The sequence below is a fragment of the Cryptotermes secundus genome, unplaced genomic scaffold (assembly GCF_002891405.2).
Source record: "Cryptotermes secundus unplaced genomic scaffold, Csec_1.0 scaffold671, whole genome shotgun sequence".
NCBI lineage: Eukaryota > Metazoa > Arthropoda > Insecta > Blattodea > Kalotermitidae > Cryptotermes > Cryptotermes secundus.
The window spans coordinates 602,686-622,378 of NW_019724595.1; the positions used below are offsets into that span (position 1 = coordinate 602,686).

General features: G+C 42.6%; 2 protein-coding genes across 6 annotated transcripts in view; one reads left to right on the forward strand and one right to left on the reverse strand.

Annotated features, from left to right (window-relative positions):
• LOC111862384 (cytochrome P450 4c3) overlaps window positions 1-19,693 on the reverse strand; it is a 373,344-nt gene that overhangs the window by 213,229 nt on the left and 140,422 nt on the right. The window lies entirely within an intron of this gene.
• The window catches only part of LOC111862386 (pituitary homeobox homolog Ptx1), a 134,782-nt gene that overhangs the window by 67,044 nt on the left and 48,045 nt on the right, over window positions 1-19,693 (forward strand). For all 3 annotated transcript variants that reach the window (XM_023847726.2, XM_023847727.2, XM_033750648.1), the window contains one exon: window positions 6,865-7,121. In XM_023847726.2, coding sequence (XP_023703494.1) covers window positions 6,865-7,121 — 257 coding nt within the window. The remainder of the gene's footprint in view (window positions 1-6,864; window positions 7,122-19,693) is intronic.

A 19,693-nucleotide genomic window follows, 5' to 3' on the forward strand; every position in this document is an offset into this window, starting at 1 on the left:
GAGGTTAGAAATTGTGGATGCATACTTCCATCCCCCCATACGTCTTCATGGGGTGGTGCTTAATTAAAACCCAGAGATAACTTTACCTTTTACATTTTAAAATATCATGACTCTCCTTCCGAACAGCTGTGCATTTACTAACAAATGGACGCGTCTGTACTGTACCAATATTCTTTTAATGTGTCCACTTCTCCACGCCCTTCTACTATGGCTCTACAGACCTTTGGACCTTGGCCCTCTTTTCACTTTCTTTACCTATACACAGTCGGTATGACTCCTTGGACGGGGTATCAGCCGGTCGCAAGGCCACTACCTACACACAGACGTCCATGCCTCGAGTGGGACTCGAAGCCACAATTCCAGTGTCCGAGCGAACGAAGTAGGGTCATGCTTTAGACCGCGCGGCCCCTTCTGCCCATCTGAAACGTGTGCCGTGTTGTGAAGGGCCACTTTCCTCTCTCGGCATGCTTACTCAAGACCTTGGGAATCTCCACACTGCGCGGGATTATAATTCAGAAAATCGCAAAACAAATCTTGGCCTCTGTGATAAACTCAGATGGTACATACCTAAGGCTCAAACAGTAACTATCATCATATCATCTGCCATTGAAGTTGCGCAACAAAACGTCAATTAGGGAGATAAAGATCAGAGTGTCCCTTTGTCCGCGCACGGCCTCTGACTGAACTTTGCCTCGTAGTGGCCACAACGGAAGCGTGCTGTATACAGACCAGAATATTTGTCACCGTAAGAAGCCTGAAAATGGTAATTGTGCTGCAGCCTGTTTACACAGCATGACGGGAGGTTTTAATCTTACCACACAAATGTGGTAGCAAACTCTTGTTATCAGAGATACGCATGAAGTTATCAGTTCTCTGATGTTGCCGACCAATCAATCTTGCCTCGTCTGAGGTAACTGACAGGCGGTACCCTCTTCTTTACGCCGGTTCCCTGCCTATCGCTCCACTGGAGACCAGATATTAAACGCCAATCAGTTTCCAAAGAAAGATAAGGTCATCATGAAAGACGAAAGAAAAAAAAGAACTAGCAGTGAAGATACAGATGTTATGTTCGGGCTCGATACTTTTTGTGCAAAAGCATGAGATCTCGGGGCACGCGGCAGCGTAGTTGGTTGAGGCACTGTGATACAAGACGGAAGGTCACGGGTTCAAATCCCGATGAAGTCATTGGATTTTTCAATTGACCCAATCTTTCCAGCCGCACTATGGCTCTGGAGTCGACTCAGTCTCTAAGAGAAATTACTATCAGGAATCTTCCTGGGGGTAAAAGACGGTCGGCGCGTAAGACTGACAACCTTACAACCATCTGTGAGCCGATTGTGTAGAAGAAGTGAGAGCCTCGACGTCTCACAACCATAAGGGCTTCCATGGCTCGTTACAAAGATAGCTTTACCTTTTTATTAAATCTCCTAAGGTTAAGCTAAAGATAAAGCTATCCCTGTAACAGACCGCGGATGCCCATAGGAATGTGAGACGTCGAGGCTCCCACACCTTCTAGACAATCGGCTCACAGATGTTGGTAAAGTTGTTAGTCTTACGCGCCGACCGTCTTTTACCCCCAGGAAGATTCCTGATAGTAATTTCTCTTGGAGACTGAGTCGATCCCAGAGCCATATTGCGGCTGGAAAGATTAGGTCAATTGAAAAATCTAATGACATCAGGAATCTAACCCACGACCTTCTAAGGATAACTATGTCATTATGTGCTGGATTACTAGTGGCCTCTTTCAGTGTAGTTCCATAGTTTCACAACGACAGTAGTTCTGTAACATGTTTCGTCATTTCTTTCTTTGTGCTACCGGCATATACAAAGTTTGCAACGCAACGGCCCATCGCCGTGTCAGCGTTACCAGAACCTTCGCCCAGTGCTGGCTGGTGTAGCGGTATACTTTTAGACGTATTCCAGAGGCACTTCATTCGATTCTCGGCAGGGACAAAGGGTTTTTATTGTTTTCTCCCCATTTCCTCCACACAACTGCCGGAATTATGTCTCGGTCAGGTTTCGAGCGTTTCCTTCCTGTTTTTTTCCGTTCATCTAACATCTCGCGATTACATACAATTTAATCTCTACACTTGCAACACCGTTAAATGAACCACAAAGAAATATCTTCATATCGTATTCCTCTATGCTATTTTTTTTAATATTATACACGATTTTAAAGAAACAGAAAGGTTAGGTTGTGCTGAATTCTAGTCAGGATAGAGATCAATGGTGGGGTGTTCTGAATACACTAATGAAACTTCGGGTTCTATAAAATGCTGGGAATATTTTAAGTAGCTAAGAAACTGTTAGCTTCTCAATGAGGTCTCAGCACAATTGAATTAAATGTTTCATTACGCCTATACAGATATTGCAACTAAATTGTTTATATATTTCTCCCATGCGTGCTACACGTCTGATTCTCCTCATCTTTCATATTTCTTATTTTAAGGCACTGGGACACATCATTCAAGTTGTCGTCCACTCAAGACGGAACGCAGAATGTTAATGTGTTTCTACTATGGACATATCTTCGCGTGCTCTTAGTACATTCGTAATATCCAATGCTGAGAAAAACAACAAAATTAAATTTTTAGGGGCTCTTCTAAATAAGAAATCCTCAGGAAAATGACACTACTCGTACTGCCAGCAGAGCCACCTGCTGGCAGGAGTAACACTGCTTTCAACCAGCACATTCAGACCTCTGTACGTCTTTTAGTATTATTGAGATTTTCTTGTGATTTTTGGGTTCATTTTGGAAAAATTCATTTTCTATACCATAGAGCAAGATTTTCTTTGTATATAGAGAAGAATGTAGGCTTGCTTTCTCTTTTTAATCTCCTAGAATTATAAGAATATTTAGGTGTAAATTAATATACCTCAGTCTACATGTTAAAATTTTTCCACCAATATGTACGTGTATCCGCATATGCTATCAGAAATGAAGCAAATACAAAATTACGCAGTAGGTCAGGGTTAAATGCATTACGAAATAATCTAGAGCACTTTCAGTTTTTAAACAAAAATAAGTAGTGAAAGTCTTTCAACTATAACTAGATGAATAGAAGTAAATTTTTGCCTTCACATCTTTCAGCGACTACTGGCCTCATTAGCGAACTACTTTACATATGTTGTTTGAACATATTGTCACGTGTATGAGTGATGCAGAAGGGGTTTGGACTGGTACTGGGATTTATTGAGCACTTACAGGTTGTAACTACAAGCAACTATAGAGCTATCGTTACTTCAAACACTCAGCAATTCACTACAGCACGTATTATATCTTCTTAGTCTTATGGGTCTTCACCAGTCGTTGTCTGGTAATGGCTTACAACGCCCTAGATCCCTCAACTTCTGTGTTCACGTCCTTACTGGCCGGCGACTGTCTCACAACTGTCGACTCACAGCTCAACTCGACTCCATTCCCGTACCTCACTCCGCTCCACTGAACTGAACTGAACTGAACTGACTGCTTGTAACTTCTCGGCACGGGCCGCACAGATAACACCGTACCAACAGTGCTTCTATTGTTGCGTCACACAGCTGTCGCACGGGCCTCGTAGAAAACATCGCGCCCTAGTTAGTCCATTGGTGCATGTTAGAAACCGTTTGCCTAGCAACGGGCGTTGTTTACAGAGTCATTACTTAGCAACGGGTCTACATGTTACAATATGTTGGCACTATAATATTTTAATTGGACTTATAGTAACCGTCCGAGGCTTCTTGCGATCTTTCGTAGCAAGCTTGTTTTTTACGGTGAGGAGTTGTCAGCCCTACGTCCAACCTCCAATATGGAGGAACACCCCTTGTCGGTTGTCCGCGACTGCTTATTCAATATATTCTCAGCTACCCTTCATTCCTGAAGGGCGTCTTCTCCATCCGCAACCTGAGGACGTGCCATGCCATGGTTACAAGGGACCCATAACCGCAGGAAGCAAAACTAAGTTGTGCATATCGTGAGTTATTGGTTACGTTCCAAGCGCTTCTAGAATATACAGGAGGCAGTAACGATGGTCTTGGTTTATGCTGTTAGTTAAGTAGAACATTTTGTGAAGTGCTGTGTTGTGAATCACATGTCCGTCTGTGTGATGTGTGAGACGTGACAGGATGGACTACGAGTGAATTGTAATGTTTCAAGATGTCGCTTATAAACATTAATTTTGGACACTGTACCCATTCTTCGAGAGCAATCCACCCCGTTGATTACCAAGGGACCTATAGTCACGTATCTGTGCAATCAGTCCACACAGCTCAATCTGAAGCAAGAAACAGGGACTGGTGCGTTAGGCTTGGACAGATGTTAACCCAGCTGTCAACCCTTGCCTTACAATCCCATATTGTTGAGGGCGATGTCATTTACCCGGAAAACCATCGCCTCTTGCTCAGGGATATTGGGGTTGGTTAGAATTATATCCTCCACCCTCAAGATTATCCCTGTTCACCTCGTTAACTTCTGCAATAGTGTTGTTGCGCGGTCTGGGCCCATTGCCCTAAGTAGATCGAACTGGGGAGCAGGGCTACACAGTGTAAGGAAGCTTTAGTTTAGCACGCAGATGTTTACCTAACTGAATGAGAAACAGTAAATATTTCCGTCAATTTATTTGTATTTTGAATTCCATGGGACATACAAACAAAATATAATCTCTTTTATTGACAGCCTAACCTTTCACGGAAGCTTTTTTCCTTTGAATTCTGTTGTATTATGGAATCATGACATAATATTCCCATCTATACAATAATTTAATTTATATAATAAAATAAAATAAGTATTAATGAGTTTGAATATTAATTTTGTTCCTGTTCCTCGTCACTACTGCAAGTTTCGTTCGGATACGTCGTTATGAGACGGTTCGTCACGCATCCTGGTAACGCGACAAGCACTTGATTCCCGATTAGATGAAGCGAATTATTGGATAAGTTGTTTACAGTTACAATTAGTCACTCAAAACTAACGTCTTCCACACGATGCAACCTGACTAGTCTGTCGTCTCACATTTCCCCGTCACTATGCTATTCTCTCTTCCACTGTCGTGTCGTGTCGTGTCGTGTCGTGTCGTGTCGTGTCGTGTCGTGTCGTGTCGTGTCCTAGCTGGAACCAGAAGCTTTATTGTTGTATTCACATGATCCCGTCACTGTGGGCTGTATGAACCAGACGAATCCAAACCACATTCTGACATAGGTAGCGACCTTGCGGCGGGCTGATCCCCCATCCAAGGAGTCCTACTGACTGTGAATAGATTAAGAAACTGAAGAAACGGCCCATGTCCAAAGGGATGTAGAGACATAGAGAGAGAGAGAAAATCATACTTCGGCTTCGTTGGCCCTCATCAGGCGTATAAATGTTGGATCGGAGGAAGCTGTCGGCACAGTGCAGTAGGATTCTGCAGTATAATATCATGAAAACTGATACGAGGACTATATTCTACTAGGTGATGCCATGCAGTTTGGTAGATAGGCACCATTGCCGCCATTTTTGTGGGAAAATTAGTACCCGTCTGCAGAACTACACGGTGTCACATCTATAAGGACATAACATTCGCTTTCACAGTCGTGCGAATCAAATAGCTCACAATCTAATATAAATGTTTGTACCTGAACTTCTTTGGGGGGCACGCGGTAGATTAGTTGGTTGAGACACTATGCTACAACCCGGGAAGTCGCGGTTTCGATTCCCGATTATGTCATTAGATTTTAAGGCTGACCTCACCGCCATCTGCAAACCGATTATTTAGAAAATGTGGGCCTCGACGTCTCAAAACCCTGCGGCTTCCACGGCCTGTTAAAGGAATAGCTTTACTTTTTCTTTACTTCTTTACTTGAATTTCTTTGATATTGTTATTGGTATTGTTATGTTAGCACGAGACGGGTAACTGAGGTTAAGTAGCGGGATTTTCCTCATTAGGCGTGACAGTTATATTGACACTACTCGGCGTACGAGTCCATGTCTAATGATATCGGATTCACCACAGGAACCCTTTTCATTAATGCGGAAGAGGCTGCAAACAGATACGTGTTATACCGTTTTTGGTTGAAAATCTCACTTTTTGCACTAATGACTACAGAAGCACTTATAACATACTGCCCCAGAAGGTGTATGAACAAGTTAAATACGTTATCGCCAGCGTCTGTCCCACAAGAGCCTTCCTAAGTAACAATAACAGTCAGAAATATGAACACATAGGATAATACAGAAGTGGATCTCGAAGATTGTATGTAAACTAGCTCAGATGACTTAGTACAGGTTAAAATTATGGAATCCTGTGAACATAACTGGAAATTGGGTTTCCTTACAGACAGGAAATTCTACATTTTACGATTTTGATGCTTACATGTAATGTCTTTGCCAGCTGAATGATTATCTGTTGAATCAGCGAATTAGAGCCTGCAGGTTTCGACAGAATTTCATCGCGATTTATTGTATTTTGGGAGAATGAAAATGAGACTCCAGCCACTGTGAACCATTGTACTAGCGCCCGTTGTTCATTAGAATAAGTTCGGTGGTGAGTGCTTCTGGATTTTTGGGCCTGATGGAACACTTATGGGAAGACAAATGTCTAAGTAGTTGGTGAAGCTTCGTTCTCAGTGTCACTCAGCGTGTCGCAGTAGTTTTGGATGCCCCTGGGATTGAACCTCAGCCTCTGCCGCAAGACGGCGAGTGTCTAATAGTCTGAACTCTGCAAATCGTTAGAGACACAGACAACTGTTCTGTGCTGTTTTAAATTAACGGGAGGAATATCTTCTGGGTTACAACGCCGTGTAGTCAAGTTTCAACGTTACTTTCAATGGACTATGTAGCTTTGTATCCCAGGAGACAGAAGAACTCTTGCTGAGAACCGCAAGTCCTACAGGGGACGATTTGTTTTCCAGGAGGACGCGTGCTGGCAGTGGAGCCCATCGTGGGCGGTACCGTGAAGACAGAAGCCGGTGGTGATTCTGCTGACAACGGAGGAGGTGACGACAGTAAGAATGACAAGAAGAACAAGCGACAACGACGGCAGAGGACGCACTTCACGTCACAACAGCTGCAGGAGCTGGAGGCTACATTCGCGAGGAACCGTTACCCAGACATGAGCACACGCGAGGAGATCGCCATGTGGACAAACCTCACGGAGGCGAGAGTCAGGGTAAGTGGACAACTAGAGAAAGAGATAAGGCTATAAAACTGCGATGTTTTGAGTTGCTTCCAATTAAATTGCCACGAGAATGCCTTTTATTTTTCGCGGATTATCTAACGCCACTTGGGAGTGAAACTTGGTCTCTGGCGTTAAGGAATGAACAGAGACTGAGGGTGTTTGAGAACAGGGTGCTGAGGGGATTATTGGAGCGAAGGGAGGATGAAGTGACGGGAGGTTGGAGAACACTGCATAATGAGGAGCTTCATAACTTGTACTCTGGGCCAAGTATAATTAGAGTGATCAAGTCAAGGAGGATGAGATGGGTGGAGCACTTAGCACGCACTGGGAGAAAAAGAATGCGTATAGGGTTTGGTGGGAAAGACAGAAGGAAAGAGACTACAGGAAGATTTACATGTAGATGAGAGGATAATAGTAAAATGGATCTTAAAAAATAGGTTGGGCTATTATGGACAGGATTGATCTGGCTTAGGGTAGGGACCGATGGAGGACTCTCGCGAATATGGAAATGAATCTTCGGGTTCCATGAAATGTTCAGAAATTCTTAAGTAGCTAAGCAACCGACAGCTTCTCAAGAAGGACTCAGCTCCATAGACTTAGTTACTTACTTACTTACTTACTTACTTACTTATCTAAGAAAAATTATTCAGTATCGTGGCTACATGGCATCGGATTATGTGACGGCAGGTGAATGACGAATTTCAAAGGATCTGGAAGGAAGAGGCCATGGTCTAAGGGAGGTACTGTCCCGGAATTTGCTTGGAGAGACTGAGGAGTGACCACAAAGAACTTTGATCACGTGTGACGACCGACATTTGAACCGAGCATCTCTGGCCTTGTCTCTAGACTAGCGTTCCCATTCGTCCCGTTACTGCCGGGACAGTCCCGTTTCTTCGTATAATGTCCCACTGTCCCGGATTTATTTTAGATGTCCCGCTTTTTAAATGCTCTTCTGTGACAGTAATTTCTGTCGATAACCTCTGGTAACGGATGCTACTCTCTGCAGTTGGCATTTCTGTAATGATGGTAAGACTTCTGGTGGCTAGTCCACAGAGCACAATTTCACAAATTATTAGTTTTTCTTTTTGCAGTAAGTATTTTTTTCCATTTATGTCTGTAGTATTTTGATTTTCTTTCATAACGGAAGTTCCGTTTGTGTCATTCTCTGCCGTTACGTTGTGCTGTGAGAGCCCGTGAGCTTCTATCGGTTTACGTCCATATAGTGACGGCAAAACGCAAGTGCAGTGTTGCTGACAGTAGCAAGAGCGAATATCCGTTTGTTAAAGTGTCAATAAGAATGCTGAATGCACCTTATGTGCCGTGAAATTTTGCATTGCACATGGTGGTCGGTCAGACGTCGTCACTCACGTGAAGAAAAAGAACGTTAACTGGCTGTTCAAAACAAAGCTTCCAATAAGAGCACAAGTAACTACTTAAGTACGAAGACCATTAGTGAGATGGGAAAGCAGATATCGCTAGCATCACAGGAAGCAACCTTCGCATAACGCACTGCGGTGCATAACCACAGCTTCAAATCCATGGACTGCACAACCACTATCGTGAGGGAACTCTCTGACGATAAATTTACATGTTCAGAGAAAATGCATCTTTATTGACTTTATTTTTATTAATTTTTATCGTGTCCGGTTCTTTACGAAATGTACCGGTTGTAAGGGGAAAATGGAGCTGTCACGTTAAAAGATATTATGGGAGCACTAATCTAGGCCAATCTGTTCAGCTATGGATTTTATACTAAACGCATTTTACAACCGATCTATTACTATTATCAATATAGGCAACCACATTACTTATTCCTGTGCTCTAATCTCATTAGATATCCTCTTGCTGATGACGCTATTCAGCCCCTCGGCAGCGTTTGATATATACTTGAAATGCACAATACATAATTCGCAAATATCTGAAACGTATAACCTAACTGTTCCTCTTTCCCGAGACCACCCAAAGAAGACGTTTAGAGGAGAGAAGGCATGGCTCCACGCATTCTTAAAGTCTACACTATATGCAGACGAATGATCAGCTTCACTCACTGGCCACTTTAGCCCTGGGGAAAGAGCCCCCAGTACTAGCTGGATATGAAGCTGGGTGACGGCTTCCAGTGACGGTGTGGATTAGAATGAAAATGTGTGTATTATTTCGTCCATGGTGAATGCCATCGTAGTTCGAAATAATGCTTTAATTATAGAATAAACAACACAAACGGGAAATGAGTGTTTCAGGAAATTGAAAAAGTTAAAGAAAGGTAAATTTGTCCCTGTGCTTAACTAATTAAACACTACGCCATGAAGGTGTGGGGTGGGGGTGGATGTATAGATCTACATTTTCTTGACCTCGGCACTAGTTGAAGATGAGTGGTGAGCTTCACGCCCCAACTGCTTTACCCCCCTGGAAAAAGTTCCCGTTACCCATTGGATAATTAGCTGTGTGGACCCCAAAGCCGGTCTGGATGACGTGGAGAAAATTCTTGAACTTACCGTGACTCGAACTCCGATCCCTCGGTCGTGCAGTCAGTAGCCAGTCGCTATACTGACTGCATTATCCCGGTTTCTACAGGAAACAGAACCCGAATTAAAACAAAGCAGATATCTAAAAGGTAATATCAGTGATTGTTGGAATAAGATGTTTGGTTAGAGGCTTGCAAGGTTTTAAGCTGGCAGAGGGCTAACTTCCTTTCAGAGTGTTGACTATTGCCAAAGAGTTTTTCAGTCAGGAATAATGATCACTTCTGAAAACTTATTTGTGTGAAAAAAACTGCAGTGCGGAAAGTTTCAGTTTGTGCCTAAGTAAAAAGTATTTCGCTCAGAAACTTTAGCTCTCTTGATCTGCCTTCATTCTGTGATGGAAACAACCAATGGTAGAAATGCTCCTCGCTTCTTCTGAAGAGTTTAAACGAATGAACTATATTTAGATTTTCAAAAACAGAAGATGCAACTTATTTTGCAAACAAAAATACAGTATATTTAAAATGAGAACAGCTGATTTTGAGAGAAGTTTCATATTGAACTTGTCGTATACTGGCTTTGGAGGAGAAAGACATTTGCAATAGAAATATTCTTAGGGACAGCAAGGCAGTGCGTAAATTAACCCCAACGAGTCCAAGCAGGTTCGAAACTGACTCTCAAAGATTCTACAAAGGCAGACCCTCAGCTTCGCTCTATTCGTATAGACACTTGTACGCTGTAGTGTGAAAATATTGTCAGAATTCTGTACATGACAAATGCCTGTCTGTCTCTGCAGCATCTTAGTGAGTCAGAATCAATAAGACTGGCCAGTGCTCGACGCGGTTAGTGTGCATGTTCTTCACATATGAACACTAATTTAATGGTTATTAACCAGTGTAAAGTGAATATTGTCGCTAAGTTGATACACATGTTGGAAACTTTTCGTCTCATTTTTGCTCAAAAATTAGGGTTCGGAGGCTGCCTTTGCTTTTGCCATAAGATAAAGGCATGAAAGCTACTCCTTTTGCCCACCACATGGAGTTAACCTCCAGAGCAGAGATGAGTTCCATCTAACAAGAAAACGAAGACTTTCACAATTTTACCTGACGTTGGAAGCAGAACCAGATACTGAAATTTGTTTCTGCCTAAAAACAAGAAGTATGAAGTGCCCAGGATATTTATCAGTTGAACACATCTCTGCAACAAACCTTTACAGTTATCTTACACTAGTCAATTTGGTTTCTTCATAATACTTCAGCTGTACGTGTATATTACGAATAAAAATTACTTCACTTTATCTGACAGGTATAAAGACGACAGTGTACAGTTTTCATAAACAAAACTCAACACTAAAGCTATTACTAAAGCTTCCTTCCTCCACAGTACTGCCTACAAAAAGCTCTTGCAGAATTCGTAAAGAAGATTGGCGATTTTCATATAAAAGCTGAACGAATCCACGTTTCGAATACAACGCTCTGAGAGAACTCATTCGAGAGAAGTGTTTTGTTCCCTCCACAGCACTTCTTTCTTCTCTCAAAATTAGTCTTACATAAGGCAGCCTGCCTGTACGGGTTGAGAATATTCTGCGGCGCATGCAAGCTGTGGCCATTTACTTTCCCTCTACCAAGAGTACATTCATTCATCATCTATGTAAGGGGTGAGCTTAACCCTCCTATTTATTAAGATATAACTTACATTAGGTCCATGCTAAATTTTAAAATACTTAATGGTTATGGGACAATAGGTATACACGATAGGCTTGTTCTTACGTAATATACAGGCCCATCCTGTTCCCTTAGAATGATTTTTAGGAAAAATATTTGGAGAGGCTTGGAGAAAACTGCATAATGAGGAGCTTCATAACTTGTACTCTTCTCCAAGTATAGTTAGAATGATCAAGTCAAGGAGGATGAGATGGGCGGGGCATGTAACACGAGTGGCGAGAGGAGAAATGCATAAAGGATATTGGTGGGAAAGCCAGAAGGAAGGAGACCACTGGGAAGACTAAGATGTAAGTGAGTGGACAATATTAAAACGGATCTTAGAGAGATCGGATGGGATAGTATGGATTGGATAAATCTGGCTCAGAATAGTAGGAACCTTGGTTCGGTCTCCAGCGAGGGCAGCGATTTTTCTCCCCTCCACAGCGCCCAGCTCGATCCCGGGGCCCACCCAGCCTCTTATCCAACGGGTATCTCGGTATATTTCCCGGGGGGGGGGGGCNNNGTTCCACTCCCCAGTACGTCTTCGCGGCCCGGTGCTTAATTGAACACCGAGACAACAGCAACTTCCTTCCTCTTCTTAAGTCACTACGTCGGAATCAATCCGGCGTTTTGAAATTTCCGTTGCGTTCCTGTAGCGGTATCAGCCTGCACAGATTTGAGCAATTTTCTTTCTCTTTTACAACTGAAAATGAAATAGAAAAATGATTTGACGTTTGGGACCACGTGACGTAAAAATATTATGTCTCGAAGCACTAGTTTACAAGTTCTAAGAGATATGCTAAAGCGTTATGAAACTGATGTAGATTAACGTTTACAGCCACATATATAGGTAAAAGAAAGAAGTCTGAATTTTGTGACAATATTTAGTTCAAATAAAAATTCAGTGCAGTTAATAAAATTATTGTCTACTTGACGAATGGATAGGGGTTTGATCCCGGTAGGGGCAGAGAGTACCGTCTGCGTTACAACGACCAGACCGGCTCTGGGAACCATCTTGTCTTCCAGTCCAACGGGGGTAAAGCGAACGGAAGGTGAAGCTGAACATTCATTTTCACCTCACATCCATTTCGACAATCTATGGCGTTTACCAATAAATCCCTTACACCCTAAAAGTATGGCGCTAAGTAATAAGCAGAATTTTATATTTTACTTCATTAATTTCAGTATAGATACCCTCCAGTACGTTTGGAAGGATAGTGTTAAAACGGGCCTTAGAGAACTAAGATGGGGGGTATGCACTGCATTCGTCTGGCTCAGAATAATGAAACTTCGGGTTCCACAAAATTCTGAGAATTGCTTCAGTGACCGAGCAACTGTTAGCTTCTCACAAAGCACTATTCTCCGCAGGGTTCTTTTGTTTTTTTTTTCTTATTGCTAGTGGGGTGGGACTAAGTTCCTTGTACTGCGGCCACTTCTGGACTATTGTACCAGCACCAGATGATAGGTGAGGGTGATTGTGGAGCAATTGGTGGAATGAAGACTGGCAGGGGAAACAGAAGTACTCGAAGAAAACCTGCCCCAGCGCCACTTTGTCCACCACAAATCCCACTTGACCAGACCCGTGATCGAACCCGAACCGCCGCGGTGGGAAGCCAGCGACCAACCGCTTGAGCTATGGCGCGGCCAGGGGTCGGTTGGTTAGTTGGTACTTATGACGATCCATCAAGGGGTTGCACCGCCTGGCTTGATAACCCGCAGTGTATAAGGCGCCGAACAATGGTTACATTATCTGCCTGACAGTTCACTCTCTCCTGCCACATGGTTAGCCTGAGACAAAACAGAAGCAAAGCATTTAACATATAGAATTGCACAAACAATTTTGACAAGGCGGGCCTCTCGAGCGGGAGACTACAGTGCACGGCCGACACAACGCAGTGCTTTGTATTGGCAACCATTACGTCAAAACAGGAACGTAATTCATTCTCTGATTTCAATATATACTAAAGCCACGGCTACGACGTGACGTTAAATTATTGCATATTAAATCGAAAACTCCTACGTCACTGAATAATAGTACAACGGCATATGGCTACCCATATCAAATGCATAATTTATTATTTCAAATATATCCTTAACCACTAGAATAAAGCTTGTTGATATTAAAAAAAAAGTCCCTAGGGTTCGTATCTCTAGCTACAGTTTCCACTGATAACCCTTCATAGAAGAATTCCATCTTCTGGGATATAAGTCAACTAATTTTGCTCTGTTTTGTACCTGTTTTATGCTGGTTATTTGTTCACATTCTCGTAACACTTACCGAAAAGAAAACCTTGCATTTAGAATACTTATTCTATTGTCACGTGTCCGGGGTTTGCGTGACTAACAAGACTGGTTTTGGATTTGATGGTCGAATTTATTGGAACTTTGTACAACTGGTTACAAAGTTAACGTAACGCTATCTGACACACTGTCATCTTCTTCTGACTGGACACTCCACTGGAACTATTCTGACTTCCAATTGAACTCCCGTTATAATCCTCCAATTCAAAGCCAAAGTCAAAGTTACTTTACGACTGGCGATTTACCGCCCATCAGTTCGTCTTTCGTCACGTCCCTTGAGGCCCAAGACCAGACTTTTTTTTCCAACTGAACTCTTGCGATAATAGTCCCATGTAACATCCTCTCTGACGAGAACTTGGGTATGACTAATGACATTGGGAGAGGTTTTGTATCCCTTACATAAATCTCGCATTATTTGATGTCTCGAAGCTGAAGCCGTGATTAGAAGAAAATATGAGCAAGAAAAAATTTAACCCCGAAGATGGCAACTGCAGAAATTACCGAAACGGTACACCCCCCCCCCACCACCACCAACAATCAGTGTGGGTTCATCGCGAGAAACGAAGTTATACACCGAATTCCAACCAGGAATTACTGAATTCTTGTTTTCTGCCCACACAGTGTATTTGTGTGTTCCATATGGTTCTCACAGTAAACAGCGACTGTTTCGCTAAACAGCATTAACCGGTTGGGCTCTGTAGCGGAGACGTAGTGTATTTCCTGTGAGGTACGAACTGAATTTATATACATTATGTAGAAGAAATCCAGTCTTTAAAGGGTTAAGATCCTCTCAGTAATGGCTACGAAGATTAGTAGCTTCTGGAGCTGAATGCCGTGTCCTTCGTTAAAAATTCGCCAACATTTCGGAGACGCGCTGTTCCATCTTGAGGCTCGAGGAGTAATCCGAACAAGTAATCGATAAGAAGTATGTAATAAGGAGAGCGCTTGGTTTGCTTCTCGACCTTGAGGATGGAGACAGTACTTCGCTCCGAGACATTCCGCCGGACTGCACGGTCTCACACGTCCCAGGAGGCAGTGTTCTTCTGGAAAGGAAAGAATTCCTAAAGAGCGGAAGATGTGAGCATGCGGGATGTGGAAGGGAGGACGCTTTGAGCTCTTGACACGTAATCAGTGCCTGACCTGGATCGTGTATCAACGTAATGGGTGGCCAGAGCTCTCGAGTCGGGCGGCAAATTGTTTGTCTGCCGTTCGTCTCACCCAGGGCCGGTGCCATTAGCAGAAGCACAGGGGGCTTCAAGACACTTCTGCGCGTTTGGAGCACTTTCAGTTCACGGAGCAAGTTTGCATACAGAACTGATATGCCTGTTGTTTTGTATGGGTGTGAAACTTGGTTTCCTACCCCTCGTGAAGCTTTGGTTAAGGGCGTTTATAAGAAGAGAGCAGCGAGGATGTCTTCATCTAAAAGAGTAGAAGCAATAGGAGAATTGAGAAAACTGCGCGATGAACAGCTTCGTAATCTGTACTCTTCGCCAGATAATATTAGGATAATGAAGCAAACAGTCAGTTGATTGGCGAGGCATGTAGCACGCATACAAGAAATAAGAAATGAATACAAAGTTATCATTGGCAATACTAAAGGAAAGAAGCCACTTTTAAGACAAAATTGGAGATGGAAGGACGTAGTTTTCATGGGCAGTGCTGAAGTTGTCGCTCTCTAAATAAATGTTACTTCTACGATATCTTTCGACCTTACTAAGTCATCATCGGATAGACACTTTTAAGTAAATGTTTTCTTCTAGTTCAGCTGAAGGATAGCAATTGAAGGGAACTAACGCCCTTTATCCCCCAGGAAGATTCCCGGTACTCATTTCTGTTAAAAGCTAAGTCGACCCCAGTGCCATGGTGCGGCTGAAAGGATTAGGTCAGTTGAAAAGATCAACCTCATCAGGACTCCAACCCGCGACCTTCCGGCTTGTAGCATAGTGCCCCAACCAACTACGCTACCGCGTGCCCCATAATAATAATAATTCAATTCAATTCAATTTTTTGTTATTTATGTGCCGAGTCAGCAGCCACAAGGCCAATTACAGAGCACAGAGTAGATACAAGTAATTACATTATGGACAATCACAGCATAAAGTTAAAGACATTACAGGCAAGCCACATTAATGCAGACAAGTAAACAAACAAACAAATGATAATAATAGCAATAATAATAATTTCATTAACATAAATCTAAGTGTTATTCATAACTGAGAAATGAAACGTATAAATATTTAATTTAGAAGTGAAAAGTATAGATTTTCAGAGGGATAATAATAATAATTCGGTTTAATTGTTGTTTACTGTACATGCAAATAATAATACTAACAATTATACTATATTTAAAAAGCGTTTGGGGAGAACTTTCCTGGCTCCGAATACGTCAACCTCCCTGCAGACAACATTAGCAGCTGCTGCACATGTAGCACAGGGACAATTTTTACATGAGCAGACACTGAACAATGCAAAGTCTCTGATATACCGAGCAGGAACTCGGAGACCAACAATTTCCAGAACAGAAGCGCAGAATTTAGAGCCGAAATAAACGTGAGTAAGAAAGAGAGCATCGAAGCGGTGTCTCCCAGTACCTAAAGTATGCAATTGTAATTCAACCAGAGCAAGAGAGTGACTGTAATGAACTTGATAGAAACGATTAAGACAAAGGGCCGCAAACCTCTGCTGGATGCGTTCCAGCTGTTGGCATCAGTTGACGTAATCGAATTCCAGACCACGGACGCATATTCAAGCTTAGATCTAACTAATGCAGTGTACAATCTGAACATACAGTCTACAGATGAGAAATTGAAAGTAATGCTACCAACTAGACCCAACAGTTTAACACAGCGAAAGAAAATAATAATAATAATAATAATAATAATAATAATAATAATTCCGTGAGTGCTGAAAAGAACTTCTATGCTTTGAAAAGAAATATGTGTATGTCGAAAACACACATTAATCATAATTTTATTAATGCTGAATTTTTCGTACAAAAAAAGAATGAAGAATTTTCAGAAATTAAGATATTCCTGGGCGTAAGTACGTCGGGTCACACTGTAATTTCGGTGATCAGTTGGTTCAGGTTGCTCTGCTCATGTTGCAGTTGACATCAGGCGAAATTCGAATTTACGTATTATTAGGTACAGGCCATGAAAACCTGAGGAAGAGCATGAGAGTTGCACTGAACTGTTTCCCTATGCAACCACGATTCTTGATTACTATTTTCTACAAAATGCACTGCTTGCAGGTGTGAGAGTATACACGTACACGGGACCGTGGTTTGATGTACAGAGTATAAGTTGTAATTCAATTACGGCTCTGCAAAGTTTGGGACGTGTTTACTTACTTAATGTGATGCTTAGTGTCGGGAGAGGCTGTTAAGCTTTGCTGGATCAGGGCTAGCCCACTTGATTAGCAACACAGCTCCTTATACCTGACTTGAAGGCAATTGCTGCCTCACTGTCCGACCTACAAACTTTACACAGTCCACAGAAGCTAGAGAGAATTTTCTGCATGCGTAGGTTCCATGTGGATACGTCAAATAGGACCTTTTCGGAGTGCGCTGTTCATGGTCAGTTACTTCGTATAAGACATAATTTCTCCAATATCTTTCCTCATTCAGATTCTGGTGTTCTGGGCTGTGACACCGTGTACATTTGTACGCAGATGTGCTGCTTCTATATTCAGGGATGAACGTGGGGCAAACATTTTTTTTCTGAAACGTCGGTATCCGTCTACAAGACTACACGGTGTCAAAATCTACAAGAACAGAAACTGAATAATTACAGCCTTGAAAATCTCGAACACGCCTCTTTCAACAACGACCGCCGTTCCCAACCCCTAACCGCCATCATCATCAGTCTGATTATGCCAGTATAGCTCGGTTGATGTAAGGCTCCAGCCGGAAGACTAAGGACTCAGGGCAGAGACAGCGTCCAGACTGCTTCCGGGGCCCACCTAGCCTCCTGTCCAAAAGGCACAGGGGGTGCTTTCCCTGGGAGTGAAGCGACCGAAGCAGGAAGCTGACCACTCTGAGAGTTGTAGAGTTAGACGTCTTCACCGCTACACGGTGTTCAATTAAGCGTAGGGACATCCCTGCCAATTTTATCGCATCTGGTTCGAGGAAATGGAAAAGGTTCCTCTGGCCTCTTTGTGGAACTCATCGTAACCTTTCATATGCACTTCGATATACATAAGCAGATCAGCGGTGTGGTCGCGCTATCGGGCCTTTTCTTCATGCTCTTTCAATCATTCTGTTGCCGGGGACTACATAACCCCTTTAGTGATCTGGAAATGTCCAATGCTTGTTTGTTTCTCAGAATTACTGGGTTTTCGGACTTTGTCCATCGTCCCGTATTCTAAAATCTATAAAGCACGACGTTTCGGAAACTGGATCTGTTTCCTTCCTCAGGTGAGACGGGAGACTCCTACTCAGTTGGGCCCCTTAGAAAGAGCTAACCTCAATCAGCCTCAATGACTGAGGCTACACGGATTACGTTGCTCATCAACAATCAATTTAGTTTCCATGGTAACGTAGCCGCGGTCAGTCGTATAAGAGGAAGCACGTGCAATGTCTTGGCACCGATTTTTTTACTCTATGTCGCACAATATACTCGTATGTTGAAAACATTTCTCACGCAGCACCATTGAGAGAATTATTAACACTGGAGAATTTGGGGGACTAACAGTGGTGGTTATGAAGAGTCCTCCTATCTTTTGGGATATAAAGTAGTGTAGTCCGTTGAAAGTCAACCGACGTTTCGGAAGAACGGTTGACTTCCAACGGTCTGCACATCATTATATCCCAGAATACAAAAATATTCATTAAAACGCTCTTGGAAACCCCTAAATATGTATATTAAAATCAGCGTTTTATTTTATCAAAACACAGATTAATCGTCTCAGCCGTGTAGGTAGAACTATCGTTTCGTATTCTGAAAGTCCCGCTTTCAGATCTTGTTCCGTCCATCGGATATCCTGACAGAGGCATTTTATTGCTTGTTTTGTTCCTTAAGATTACGCTATGACTGCTCCCTCCTCTTCAATTCATTATTCACAGCTCACCCTGCCATGCAACAGCATGTAACTGCAGCTATTAGAAGCATCGGTAAATAAGACATAAATAAATGCACATGACAAACGCCTTGATACATCCGCTTCTCTGAGAAAGGCCGACGTATAGAACTGACATGCCTTCCTAAGTAAGTCTGAAATTGAAAAGGTTTACAATAAACAAACAAACAAGCAAATAAACGGCGTGTAAATATCGAAATTCTGTGTTTGTACTGTAAAGACTCCATCCCAGCTGTTCCATTGCAACGCTCCACCAATCAAAATCAACATTGTTCAGTTATTTCTGAATGTAGGAGAAGGCCTTAGTGGGAATGTTACAGCGTGTGAACTAACACAGCGGAAGTAATCGAAACAAATCACGAAGTGATATCGATATGCAACGAAGATGGAAAACACCCCTTAATCCAACCCTGTCTGTAGCATATTCTGTAATCCGTAAATAACATTTTCCAAAATAAACACAAAAAATTAATTCAATGAAATACGGAACATTTAAAGGCAGCTTCTAAAACGAAACAATTTTTTGTACCAAATTCAATTATTATTCTCCAGCTTCCCCCCCACCCCACCCCGCCCCACCGTCATATGGACACAATTTTTTATCGTTTTCAAATAAACACCTGTAGATTACGACGTGTTAATGTGCCGTTTTCAGAACAGCCTCTAATATTTTAACAAAACGGAGCCAAAATCCAGGGTTGATTCCCCTTCATTCGCCCACATATACCCCTAAAAATCCCTTAGCCACCACACTACAGAGACTATTACCCCCCTGAAAACTAGCACACACACATATGCGTCCTGCAAGCATGTATGTTGTACATATTACATGATTTTTGTGCACAGGGAGGAGCAGACGGGGAGGGGGGAGGCGTGGCTGCAGAACAGTAGGTTAAACCTGCTCTGTACAAAGTTAATCCATGTATGATTAAGACCATAAATCTGTCCTGCGGATTACGCTTATGATGTGGTAGTGCGTATGTGTGTTTGGTCATGGATTATATGTGCCCGTTATCCAGGGATA